This window comes from Pantherophis guttatus, chromosome 4, assembly GCF_059756535.1.
Source record: "Pantherophis guttatus breed Tessera chromosome 4, ASM5975653v1, whole genome shotgun sequence".
Taxonomy (NCBI): domain Eukaryota; kingdom Metazoa; phylum Chordata; class Lepidosauria; order Squamata; family Colubridae; genus Pantherophis; species Pantherophis guttatus.
In genome coordinates, this window is record NC_142066.1 from 52629164 (window position 1) to 52643097 (window position 13934).

At 38.5% G+C, this 13934-nt stretch overlaps 2 protein-coding genes across 5 annotated transcripts in view; both read right to left on the bottom strand.

The window, feature by feature from the left end:
• Positions 1-254: 254 nt before the first annotated feature.
• On the bottom strand, positions 255-11894 carry LOC117665044 (retinol dehydrogenase 8-like). Its single transcript, XM_034416569.2, has 6 exons — positions 11743-11894; positions 8372-8533; positions 6719-6898; positions 5176-5269; positions 1532-1715; positions 255-1197 (listed from the first exon to the last, which is right to left on the bottom strand). Exons 1-6 carry the CDS (start codon positions 11837-11839, stop codon positions 958-960), a joined length of 957 nt encoding a protein of 318 aa, XP_034272460.1. The 5' UTR covers positions 11840-11894; the 3' UTR covers positions 255-957.
• A 707-nt stretch (positions 11895-12601) lies between these two features.
• GRB7 (growth factor receptor bound protein 7) overlaps positions 12602-13934 on the bottom strand; it is a 56696-nt gene continuing 55363 nt past the window's right edge. For all 4 annotated transcript variants that reach the window (XM_087892192.1, XM_087892193.1, XM_087892191.1 and 1 more), the window contains exon 15: positions 12602-13904. In XM_087892192.1, the coding sequence (XP_087748318.1) occupies positions 13758-13904 (147 nt within the window). In that variant the 3' untranslated portion in view covers positions 12602-13757. The remainder of the gene's footprint in view (positions 13905-13934) is intronic.

Below are 13934 nucleotides of genomic sequence, written 5' to 3' on the forward strand. Positions count from 1 at the left end.
ATTTAAAGGATAGGAAACAGAATTAATTGAAAGAGTAAAATACAACAAAATGAGATAATGTTCTAATACTCTGTACTATATAAACAATACTCAATTCCAAATTAATTTGCTATTAGCAGAGCATGAATTCTTCAGGCTAGAAATATAGATTGTGCTATCTGGTGTATAAACGAATTGGTGCATATTATCAACTTTAGTGGTAATGTCTAATTAATTAGTGCTTTGGTCAGAGGTTTTTAAAGAAACCAACAAAATTACTTGAAGTCTTTAATAGTGAATTCTGAGATTGTTTTACAGTACAACAACATGAATTGATTCAATTTTTATGGTTATCCATTCAGTTGACTATTGCAATATATTGGAAAAGTAAAATATCTCTTTTATTTTATCAATAGTGTTTTAAAATGTAGACTGTATTTCTGTAAAATTACTACTATAGAAAAACTGCAAAATTATTTTAAAAGCAGGAAGATTTAATTAAATTTATTTACCATTTGCAAGTTATATTAATAATTGTTCTCCTAATATGTCATTCTTTTCAGAAATACTGAAAATGGATGCTTTCCCTCCCCCCTTCTCCTTAAGATTGTTTGTGTGTATGACATCTTTATGTGAATTTATCAGTTTGGCAAATTCCCAGTTGTGAATTTTTTTCCAGCTATGCTTCCTGTGTTCGTAAATTGCTTTCCTGTTGGGGGATTCTTATTGATGCTTCTTTGTTTTATCCTTTTGCTCTGTTTTTTTTTTTTTTTTTGCAAATAATTATATACACATTGCAATTAATAATGCCACAGTGCACATAAAACAAGAATTGGGAGTTAAGAGAGTTTAACAAACATAAAGTATACGTTCAATAGTCTAAAGCTAATACATTAAGCAATTGCTTGAAGAGTTTCCAGGCAACTAACTCTAACCGTCTTGCTGACTATGCGGTTTGGGCTACCATCACAAAGGACTTTATCTGAAGCCCAGCAATTGGACACCTTGTTTCACTTTGCGTGCTTGCCAGCGGAGGAGCTGGATGGCCCTTAGGCTAATGCGCAAAAGGTTGTTGTATCTGAAGATCAATGTATAGAACGAGTCAGTCATCAAGGCCCCAGTGGGATCAGCTTGCTTGAGAGCCATCATGGGGGTATACATGGCATTAGTCTGATGACGGAAGGGTGGCCTCTCCATACAAATGACCTTTAGGACATGCTGTCAAGGGAATCAGAGGACATTCGTGTGAGTATTATTTCAAAAGTCAACCTTAGGAAACAAAAAGATTTCTCTCAACAAAAACAAATGAGGTTCTATGGTGTAAATAAACAAGAGTCCCAAGGTGCCAAGGAGGAGCATACGACATTTTTCATTATTGTATGAGTGCATAAAAATTACATGTATACAAGCTCCTTTCACACACATGCTTACAGATATTGTAAATGGGCAGGAGGCAGGACACAGGGAGCGGAGCTGGTGTGGTGAGATCATGGGGCATCTCTGAATCTTTTGATTCTATAGTATCAAACCCCAAATTAGAAGAAATTATCACCTCAGCTATATCTTCAGGTGTTTGACTCAGGCTGGAGAAGATAGCTTTGGAATTTTTCAGATAAATCTGAGAAAATATCTCAGCAGTTTCGGGATCTGTCTGGGAATAGTCGGTTTTCTCTGCATCTTCATAGATTTTCATCTCAAACTCAGTCACCACTGGACCAGGCTCTATCAAGCTGACACTACAAATAAAGCATGAAAAATCATAACAGAAATGGATTTTTAGAAGGTTCTACCAGCAGTCCTATTCCGGAGGACATTGGCTACAAAATTTCTGTTTCCTCCAGTTTTTAATTTTTGTGAACTAGTAATGTTAATTTGTACTTTCACCAGCTATCTTAAAATCATTGAATGAGCTACATAAATTTCTTCTTGTGTTTACACAGGTCAGAATTCATACTGGAGACTGGAACCAATCAGATAAGCTTCTCAAGAAAAGAGTGAAAGTTGTTTGCATTGATTTATTAAGAAAATGTTGAGTTATCTTCTTCAAGACTCAAGAACTTACAACTCACAGAATTCCAATGTATTCTTTTATTAGCTCAATAATTTGGAGGACACCAGGACAAGGAAAATCTGTTTTAGATTAGTAATGTCCCTGTGGAACAGCTTTTAATCAAAATGTGTACAGATGCTAAAGCAGTTTTTTTCTATTTAACGACACTCTGAATTTTATTTATTTATTTGTTTAAATTTCTATACCGCCCTTCTCCAATGTAGGACTCAGGGCGGTGAACAGCCAAAGTAAAAACAAGACATACATACAAAACATACAAAATCTAAAATCTGTTTAAAATAATTAAATAATTTTGGCCGTAATTAAAACATTCCAATTTAAAATCCGTTTAAAATTTGACTCAAGCCAGCCCAGCTAGTTGAAATAAATGGGTTTTTAGGGCCCGACGAAAAATCCAGAGGTCTGTTATTGTACGTAGCTCTGGGGGGAGGTTGTTCCAGAGGGTGGGCGCCGCCACAGAGAAGGCTCTCCCCCTGGGGGTCGCCAGCCGACATTGTCTGGCGGACGGCACCCTGAGGAGGCCCACTCTGTGGGAGCGTACTGGCCGGTGGGAGGCTATTGGTGGCAGAAGGCGGTCTCGTAAGTACCCCGGCCCTAAGCCATGGAGCGCTTTAAAGGTGGTCACCAACACCTTGAAGCGCACCCGGAAGACCACCGGGAGCCAGTGCAGCTCGCGCAGGAGAGGTGTCACGTGGGAGCGCCTCGTCGCCCCCAAAATCCCCCGCGCGGCCGCGTTCTGGACCAGCTCGAGCCTCCGGGTGCACCCCAGGGGGAGCCCCATGTAGAGAGCGTTGCAGTAGTCCAGGCGGGAAGTGACGAGTGCCTGAGTGACTGTGCGTAGGGAGTCCCGATCTAGAAAGGGGCGCAACTGGCGTATCAGGCGGACCTGATAAAAAGCCCCCCTGGCCACGGCCGCCAAATGATCTTCTAACGACAGCCGTGCGTCCAGGAGGACGCCCAAGTTACGAGCCCTCTCCGTGGGGGCGAGTGATTCGCCCCCAATAGCCAGCGATGGCGTCAGCTGGCTATATCGGGACGCCGGAAGCCACAGCCACTCGGTCTTGGAGGGGTTGAGTTGGAGCCTGTTTCTCCCCATCCAGGCCCGCACGGCCTCCAGGCACTGGGACATCACTTTAAGGGCATCATTGGGGTGGCCTGGGGTGGAGATGTACAGCTGGGTGTCATCAGCGTACTGATGGAACTCCACCCCGAAGCCACGGATGATCTCACCCAGCGGCTTTACATAAATGTTGAACAGAAGGGGCGAGAGGACCGACCCTTGTGGCACCCCACAAGCAAGGTGCCTCGGGGTCGACCGCTGCCCCCCTGTCAACACAGATTGCGACCGGTCAGAGAGGTAGGAGGAGAACCACCGCAAAACGGTGCCTCCCACCCCCAACCCCGCCAACCGGTGCAACATGATACCATGGTCGATGGTATCAAAAGCCGCTGAGAGGTCTAACAGGACCAGGATAGAGGAGCAACCCCTATCCCGGGCCCTCCAGAGATCATCCACCAATGCGACCAATGCCGTTTCCGTGCTGTGCCCAGGCCGGAAGCTGGACTGGAGCGGGTCTAGATAGACAGCTTCATCCAGGTACCGGGGAAGCTGTTGCGCCACCACACTCTCAACAACCTTCGCAATGAAGCGAAGGTTGGAGACTGGACGATAGTTAGCCAAAACAGCCGGATCCAGAGAAGGCTTCTTGAGGAGGGGCCTCACCACCGCTTCTTTCAAAGCGGCCGGCAGGACCCCCTCACTCAAAGAAGCGTTAACAATCTTCTGGAGCCAGCCTCGTGTCACCTCCCGGGAAGCCAGTACCAACCAGGAGGGACACGGGTCCAATAAACATGTGGTCGCGTTCAGCCGTCCCAGGACCCTGTCCATGTCCTCGGGAGCCACAGGATCGAACTCCCCCCAGATAACACTCTCAAGAGCTGCCTCAGTCATCCCGTCTGGACATACCCAGTCAGAGGCCAGCTATTTTCATAGCTGAAGGATTGGGCAAATACAATGATAACTGATCTGGAGGGGAACAGAGTCCAAATTGAGTCCAAAATTTCTGTTGCTAAGAGAGACAGTTAAGTGAGTTTTACTCCATTTTACGACCTTTTTTGCCACAGTTGTTAAATGAATCACTGCAGTTGTTAAGTTAGTAACACGATTGTTAAGTGAACCTGGTTTCCACATTGACTTAACTTGTCAGAAGGTCACAAAAGGTGATCACATGACCCAACACACTGCAACCATCATATATACATGCCAGTTGCCAAGCATTCGAGTTTTGATCAGGTGGCCATAGGGATGCTGCAACGGTCATGGGAAAAATGGTCATAAATCACTTTTCCATTGCCATTGTAACTTCAAATGGTCACTAAACGAACTCTTGTAAGTCAAGGACTATCCGTATAGAGGTTAACCCTGAACCAGTGGTGGGTTCCTCCCGGTTCGGTCCGGTTCAGCCGAGCCGGTAGCGGTGACAATATGACGTCACTGAACCGGTTCTCCCCCCCCTCCCACCCACCCACCCACCCACCCACGTTATTCTTACCTTTTATTTGGTCCCACCCCCAATCTATTGATGCCTCCTGAGTCCCAGCTGATGACTAGAGGGAAAAAAACTGTTTAAACTCTTGCTGCGGGGCTTCAAAGGGCCGTCCTACAGCTGATCAGTGTTAAAAGCAAACAAATGAATCAGGTCATAAGTGCGAGGACTGGTCGTAAGTGCGAGGACCTTTCAGAAATGACTCTGACCAGCTAGCCACGCCCACCTAGTCACATGACCTCCAAGCCACACCCACAAAATAAGCCATGCCCACAGAACCGGTAGTAAAAAAAAATTAGAACCCACCCCTGCCCTGAACTATTCGTAGTGATTTTATCTGATCAGCAGCTATGTGATGTTCAGTTAACAGAACAAATCTTTTCCACATATTGCCATTTTTTTCTGCTAAAGATTAAAATCTAAGCCTTTTGCTAGACTATTCCAATGAATGCAGCTGCTTTTCCTGAATTTTTGTTTGTATTCCATTCATTAAAACAGTACAGAAATAAGGACATGGCAAATCTGACTATATTCAAATGGGAGGGGAGTTTATTAGCATCACCACGACTATCTACTCACAATATATTAAATCTGAGTGCTTGGATAATAAGGCTTTCGCAGAAGCCTTCAATGGCAAATTTGGATGCAGCATAGATGTCATTGAAAATGATGCCTAGAAGACAAAACACAATAGATTATGACTAAGTCATGACCGTATCTCTGTATTTTGTTAATCAGAAATGGCCAGCAGGAATTTAGCTTGGGATGGTAAGGTCCAGTTGACAGTTTTCCCCTTTCCAGTGCAGTCTATAAAGGCCCAAAAAGTTCTCCTTTGAACTGCTGCTTTTCTTTATTCTATTGGTGTGATCAAATTCAAGACAAGCCTGAATCATGTTGAGCAAGTTTTCCTCACATTTTAAAAAAAGGCCATTTCCTGGCCCAGACCTATTTGGGTGTGTGTTTGTGTATTGTTGAAGGGGTTTTGCAAGAGAAAATTGAAGTGAATGGCTTCCCATAGCTTTTCTTTTCCCATTTTCTTTCCCCAAAGTTTAGAAAAGTGCATTAAAAAAGTAGAAACCATTGGGCCACCTTGCCTCTGAAGATGCCAACCCACAGTTGCCAGAAAAATATCAAGAAATTTGTAGTCTAAACCACAGACATTAAACTCTGAAACTCAACACTTCCCACAAATAACTGGTTATGAAAGCCTATACTAGCTAGAAACATTGCTTCTATCCTTCCAATGGTGTTACTTTGGGCTCTTCAATGGGAAGTTATTTTCCCTTAATCCAGGGAAAATAACCAAGTTCCTGGGATAATATATTATCTTGGCTGTCAACAGGACAAGATAATGGCTAGGTTCCTATAACATGCTGAACCAGATATTACCAAACCCTAATCTAATGTATTGTGAGAATCCAACCAATCCCTGGTATAGGCATTAGTTTTATTTTTATTGTTAAGTTTAGAACTATGATCAAACTACAAATTCTCATTTATTTGGATGCCTGAAACTGAATTTTGTGCATTTGAGGAACCAAAGGAACATTTGGAGAAACTAATATAAAGTTGAAAGCAAAATGTGCCTATTGCTTTTACAACAAATTGTCACTCCAATTTGGATATATTTATTACTTTTCAGATAGGTTAAACATTGCTACTTGCTGTATTATTTATATAACATGATATACCAATCAAAATATCTGCAAGATTTGTCGCAAACTAGCATTATGGAAATAACACAAGTGGATCTATACAGACAGAATTATATGTACAGAGTATTTATTGGTAAATGTATAAATCTTGGTGCATGAATGATCTATGATATCTCTACCTCATTCATGATTTTAAATGTTTATGAAATTTGGTAAATAATTTGGAACTTATTTTATTCAACCACATTATTTTCAAATCATGGATCCTCCAGATATCTTAGAGGAAACTTCCCACAGTTCATTTGCTCATGCTACCTGGAAATTGGTTGTGGTATAATATACCTGAAGAGTATCATGTTGGGCAAGAAAGATTGCCCTAAAACATATGCATCTAAACAAAATGCCTTATCTGCTGCTTCTGAATTGACAACTGTACGGATACCGAAGATAAATTAAAATCAGCTTACCTTGCAAACCCAGGACACTACTGATTACCACAATATGCCCACTCCTCCTTTTCTTCATGTCTGGCAAGACCTCTTTAATCATCCTTACTACACCAAAGAAGTTGGTTTCCATTATAGCCTTCATCTCTTCAATTGATTGACACTCAATAGGACCAATGGAGCCCAGCCCAGCATTGTTGACTATAAGAAGTAGTTAAGAATTTTGTCTGTTTTACCCACTCACCACACAATAAGATAAAGCATGAAATGGAAAAGTCAACTGAAAATGACATTATTGAACCTTGAAAGTTTGACACTTGGATGTCCAAAGCTTTGAGTCAGAAAATATGGATACCATTAACTTTTCCAGTTAATCAGAGAGCTAGAAACCTGAGGATTAATAATATTAGGAAGACTGCAACACCACATGATGATTGCTTTGATGGTCATCACCAAAGAAAACTCAAGACCCTTGCTGCTTGCAGCAAAGATTAACCAAATGTTCAGCAATACATTCAAAGTACAGTGCCTGAATACCTGGCAACTGATTTGTTATTCAATAGTGGTGAAAAACTAGATTATATGTGAAAGCAGACTTTATGTGCATGGCTTATGTGCATGGTGGGATAGAATGAAAACAAGTATATAAATTTTTGTATAAGTTTAACAAGCAAACAGTTAAAACTCCAAATTCTGAGGAAGATCCACCCTCCAAGGAAGTATGTCCTCATTTCAGTAACATCAATATGTCCTTTGTGCAGTCCTAGCCACTCTGCTATTTCCCAAAATGTGGCATCTGATTACAAAACAATGAAATCTTTTAGGCTTTAATCCCATCCAGAAATTAGGCTCAGTCGAATCAGTCATCCAGAATACATGTCGTCATTTTTCACACTACGTCCTACCTTTCCATAATATTTCTCAATGGCATTATTGTCTCATTTCAAGTAATGTGATGTATAACTCTTGCCTTGTATTTCCTTTGCCTTTTTAAAATAAATTTGGTCTATAATATATGTTATTAAAGAAAAGTCTATTCCAAATGACCATTAAATGTATCTAAAATATTCCATTAGCCATTTTAAAAAGACATGATATTTCCCAAGACCCCATTCCCTACTAGCCCTGATTATGTTACTTAGTCTGATATATCTGCAAGAAAACCACCAACCCCAAACAGTACCAAGGACCCCAGGTTCAATCCTGAGTTACAGATGTTCTCTTCTATCAAGATATGTCATAATGATGTGTTTGCCTCAAACTGATTATGATTATGGAGGAATAACCTAAGTTTATGATTAACTGTGGAAGTTTTAAAGGAGTATTTTCCAGATTCTCCTGAAAAATATCTTATTGTATGAATGACCTAAGATTTCTCTGTCTCATTCATGATCTTAGTGATTAACGCTTACTAAGTGCATCTGCCAATTCATATTTTCTAGTTGAGGCTGCTGCAGGAATGCATCTTCTCTAGTCACAAGCATTTGCTTTCCATGGCCATTTTGGTTTGGGCCATAAAAGAAACTGGATACTTGGCACTTATGGAAGTATCTGCTTAACTGAGTCAGACTCATACAGACACACACACACACACAATCACACACACACAGGGGTTCATGGGGTTTGTTTTATGTCCCCTAGAAGGTTGATAAAGCTGCAACTCTGAGTACTCACTGAGGATATCAATATGTCTCTGAGGAATGGTGTTAATGCAGTTGTGGATGGATTTCTCATCACAGACATCCAGCTGTTTGATCTCTAGAGTCTGGTTGAGTGCTGGCCCTATGGCTGCTTCCAGATTTTCTTTCTTGGTAATGTTCCTCATTGTGGCAATCACTAGAAGATAGGTGATGCTTGGTCATATATTCCTTTCAACTTGGCTGGCCAACTTTGGGAGCAGATTCTTTCCTGTTTTATTTCAAATGGCCAAATGCTTAAAATTTTCTCAAAGTATGTACCCAATAATAAATAAGATTGTCAATTGTATAAATATATGCATCTTAGGTAAACATAGTTTCATAACACATTAGTAATTTACCAACTGGTCTTATAATGTTGCTTTTGACGAGTTCTTCTCATAATTTTTCTCAACCTGATATCTTCAAGTTTGCTTTACAATACATATTTACCGTACTTCATATTTATGTATTGTAATGTATTTCCAGACTATTCAGTAATAATTCTCTGGTACCAGAGCTTTTGGAAGCACAAATGTGCTCACAAAACTGAAGCAGACTCTCATCACACCCTGAATCTATTTTCTTTGAAGAAAAAGTCTACAGCAAAGTTGGCATTTGCTAAACATTGGAAGTTACAGCATGGAACATAGCCCATTATGTCTTTGAAAATGCTGGTACAGGACTCACCCTTTGCAATATGATTGTTAGCCTTGGGTGTAAGTCCACTAACATTTGGCATGGGCAAGAAGGGAAGAAAAATCTCTCCATGATCAGGATCAGGATGGTACAGGACCAGAGGTGGGTTTCAGCAGGTTCTGACCAGTTCTGGAGAACTGGTAGGGGAAATTTTGAGTAGTTCAGAGAACCGGTAGTAAAAATTCTGTCTGGCCCCATCTATTCTCTGCCTCCTGAGTCCCAGCTGATCAGCAGGAAATGGGGATTTTGCAGTAACCTTCCCCTCGGAGTGGGGTGGGATCATGCAGTGGACATCTGTATTTAAAACTGGAACAGTGAAAGGAAACAGTGGCATAAATCAACATCTTTTGATCAAGTAGGAATTCTGAGGCAAAATAAATTGCTGCAAATTAATTCTCAAAACTTACACACTAGAGATCCATAGGTCCCAATTTTGCCATAAACAATTTTGATCCTCAAGAGGACAAGTCCACAAACTGTAGTTCTTGTATATCCCAAAAACATTTGTGTGCTAAATAAGCTGGCAACTTATGCAAACAATTAAATGGAACTACAGAATGTTCATGCAGAGTCACAAGATGAAGAAATTATTCCTTAAACCAACAGTTGTTAAGAAAATAAAACTAGCAGAAGGGAGAATTCAAAATTTTCAATACATAGATAAGCAAAGGTTCCACGAGATCGTAACTTCTAAAATTGGTGTTATGTGATATTAGAATTCTCATTATTCTATTTGCCAAACATCAGTAATATAAACATATTTTTAAAATTTAATCCTTTCTGGAAATGTATTTACAGAGGCCAAATAAGAAAAGGGATTTAACTATGGCTAAATCTCATCCCAATATTAATATTTTCACAATTTTGTCCTTTAATACTGTTATCTGAAATGGTGTTTAAATGCAGTTTATGGCTTGTTAGTGAATACACATACAATTACTAGGAAGCAAGTCTGAACTCTGAAAATCTTCAACATTTACCACAAATCAGCATTTCCAATACAACAGAGCATGCCTGTCCTGAACAATTTATAGAGATGGACCAGGCAACTGAAACATTTTTTGAAAATGGGGTTGCTATTCAGTACTGTGCACTTTTAAACATAAAATTTGAGTCCCCATTTAGCAGTTTATTGTGTAATTCATCAAAACCTATTTGATAGAGAAATTGTATTTGCTCCCACTGCCAAATAAATACTCTAAACTCATTTATATATGTTCAGATTTTAATCTGGTTACTGAAGTTATTCTTGTATTAATTACATTTATTTCCTGCTTTTATTTTGTACAATTCAAGGTTAGATAGGATTCTCTATTAGTATAATACACAGAAGTCCTAACCACCCAAGATATTTATCATAACTAAGCTGTATCAATAACTGTATGTAAGATTTTGTGCAAATACTTTTATTATATCTGTAACTGGCCTGCTTAACCATGTTTTGTGAACAGTCACTAACTTATCATCTGTATAATTATAATATATAACAAGACTACCCAACATTTGGGGATAATAGACAATGTTGGAATAAAGAGAGCTTGTTTTAAGCTTGCTGTAACCAGTCACATAAAACTCATATTTTGAAAGGCAAATGAAACTCTCAGCTACAATACTCAACATTTTGATTTCTAAGAATGCTTTAGGTATTTTAAGGATGTGAGAGGCATTGCTGGAAATAGTTTACTTTTAATATTGCCAGGTGTCCACTATTTGAGCGGACAGTCCGCTTTTTTCACATTATGTTCACTATTTTTTTTCACAAAATAGTGGACATTTTTTTATTCAAAAGCTTTATGATGAAATTAATATTTAAATTTAATATTTTACATATTATTATAATATATTTGATGTTTTGAATTTTAAGTAAAGTTTTGAAGTGATTATTTTAATACGTGTTAAAATGTTTGTAAGAAAATATATAATTTAATTGTAATTTTTTTTAACTACTTAACCCCACCCCCACACACCTCTCTTGTCCGCTATTTTTTTGGAAGCAGACCTGGCAACCCTATAATTACTTTGGCTGATATTTCCTTTGTATTTATTTCCTTTGTGTTGCTTTATAACATACCAGTTTTTTATTTAATTGCAGAATAATTGAAAGAAAGATAGACAGGCAGACAGACAGATAGAATTATAATAAGATGGGTGCTTGGAAGTTAGCCTGGAACATGTGAGCAGAATATAGAATGATAATGGTGTATATTATACCTGTTAAAAGCAGGAGTATTAAAGTAGAAAATAATTGAAAAAGTATATGCAGTACTATATATATATAGTATATATATACTATATATATATATGTTTTCCCTACGTAACCCTTGCTAGAGGAAAAACACACATAAACCCTACGAAGAAGTAAGAAAATATATGCATTACTGTTCTAGCCAGGGTTTTTCCTACGTAAATCAAGATGTTTGTATAGCCATAGTTAAGTGACATCCCAAATCACTATTTTCTAGGCTTTATCAGACATTTAAGCAGCAGACCTTAAGTCTTGCAGCAGACAGCATAATGCTGTTTTTATATATATATATATATAGTGTTTTATATATATATATATATATAGTTATTTATGAACTTAATGAACTTAATTATCCATGGTTTGCAAATACACTATTTATACACACACACACACACACACACACACTCACAATTTTGAAAACTCACCTTTGAACCTCCTCTGCTTATCTTTTGCTAGTTTAGCAGCCAAAGCCAGCCCAATGCCAGATGAACAACCTGTTATCAGTACAATTTTAGGAGACATAGTGTCCTATGTGAAGGAGAGAAATGTAGACTCCCCAAAAAGGGACTTTTAAAAATATTTTGAAAAGACTTGAAGTTCCTAAAAACTTTGTACCCTTACATCTTCTCCAAAGGGTTCAAAGGGCTTTAAAAAGGCCAGTTTAAGACCTAATTGGCTAAAATGTAAACTCTTAATCTCTTGAATTTTGTTAAACTCCAAATGGATTTGCATACAAATCCCATCTAATCAGTTCCAGGATCAGCCACTCGTGATACATAAACAAAACCATGAGACTTGGCAAAGTATTTGGAAAAAAGAAAATGGCATTTCCCAATAACCTTTGTAAGGCACATTACCCAGCTTGGTTTGTTTGTAGACAAAATATCAAAGAATCATCATAAACTAATATGGAACTTAGTGATCTTTTTTCCTGATACAATAATTTTAAAGTGATATTTACTGGATGGTTTTGCAAATGTTATTTAGCTATCCTTTCTCCAAGGCATCTGGAATGATCCTGGGCAGTCAAATTAAAAAAAAATGGCAATGAAGAAAGGCTAATTATTGACTTCTCTATCATTTCTGCTGCAGACACTGTTTAGGATAGGAAAACATGAGGATGAAATACATTTATATTTAATTATACATTAGAAATCTGGTAGCTTATGTATGGAGATATATTTTTTTACTATTCTATAAGGTATCATTGATTATGCATGTCAAAGGTTGCAATTAGCTTGTTCGTTTCACAACTTGATTTGAGTAGAAAACCAGCCTGAGGTATCATAAAAAATAAGATTTATTACCAGAATTTACATATACAAACAACAAAACATCACAGTATATACTGGCCTCAAAAAGTAGCAGAAATAAGAGTGTCACAGCCTTCTTGCATCATCCCTTCTCGCTCCCACAATATTTTAAGCCCTTAACACAAGGAGGAAAATAAAACATTTCTTCAAACCTCAATTTCTCATCTGTCACATTAATTAAACTTAACCAAAAATGTTTCAATCTTTGCTCTGTTATAGGACTCACAATTAGAAGAATTCATGGGTTTTGTGATTCTCAAGAGCCCAAGGAGATTCTGCCTACCAGGCAGACCACTATTCTCCGATCTGACAGAGTCACAAGAAATTTCAGAGCAGTCTTTGGGCTTAATGTGAGCCTTCCTGCTGTGCATTCTCTCCCAAAAACAAAGACAGTCCCAAAGACTCTAATCGGATCCTCATAACATTGTAGCCCATCCCTTGAACAGGTTGCATTTACTTTCATAAACTGTGATGCTACTAGGTACCAGGGAAGAGACTGAACAATAAAAGAACTCATTTTCTAACAAAGGTGACAGCACCCATAGAATCTTGGGTAGAACTGGACAATAGTTCTTAAGAGAGTTAATAAGACAAAAATTATTTGCAATACGAATCAATTCTTACATCTTACTATTTTTTCTAGTCAGTTAGGATTTTGAAACAATGCATAAGTCTGGCATACAACATCCAGACTACTGGAAATTGGCAATCACATTAGAAAGATTAAATGATCAATGCAGCAAAATTTCTGTAACATGGTGACAAAGCAAAGTCTGTATTAAAACATACATATAGAAGGGCACTCAAGAGGTAAAAAATGTCATATGAAAAAAAAAAGACACCAGCCAACAATGTTGTGACTGTTTCCAAACTAAACTACTATATTGTGACCTGAAATCCTTCTTTGATTCTGGAAAAAAAAAATCTGAAGGCTTACTGATGAGTAGCCTTATGGGAAGGTTAAATACTGTTCTTTTCTTGGTTTCTTCTAGAAGTGGCTGAAGGCAAGGTGACAGAGAGGTTGAAAGTCTGAAGTAGGTCTGATGTACCCATTTCAAAAGGACCTACATATAAGCCTTAGCCAATGGTAATTCAGGGCCCAGGAATGGCCAATGGGTGACAGTCTATCATAAGGCAACACATGTGCAATAGTGCTTCAGCTTGCAAGGCAGGATGCCACGGTTGATTTGGTGAAATTCCACTAGCTGAATCAAGTCAGCAAAACGTGTCTGGCCATCATCCATGGTATAGTAGAGGCGTCCTTCTTCTTCACACTGAAAGGCATAAAGAATTAGAAAACATTG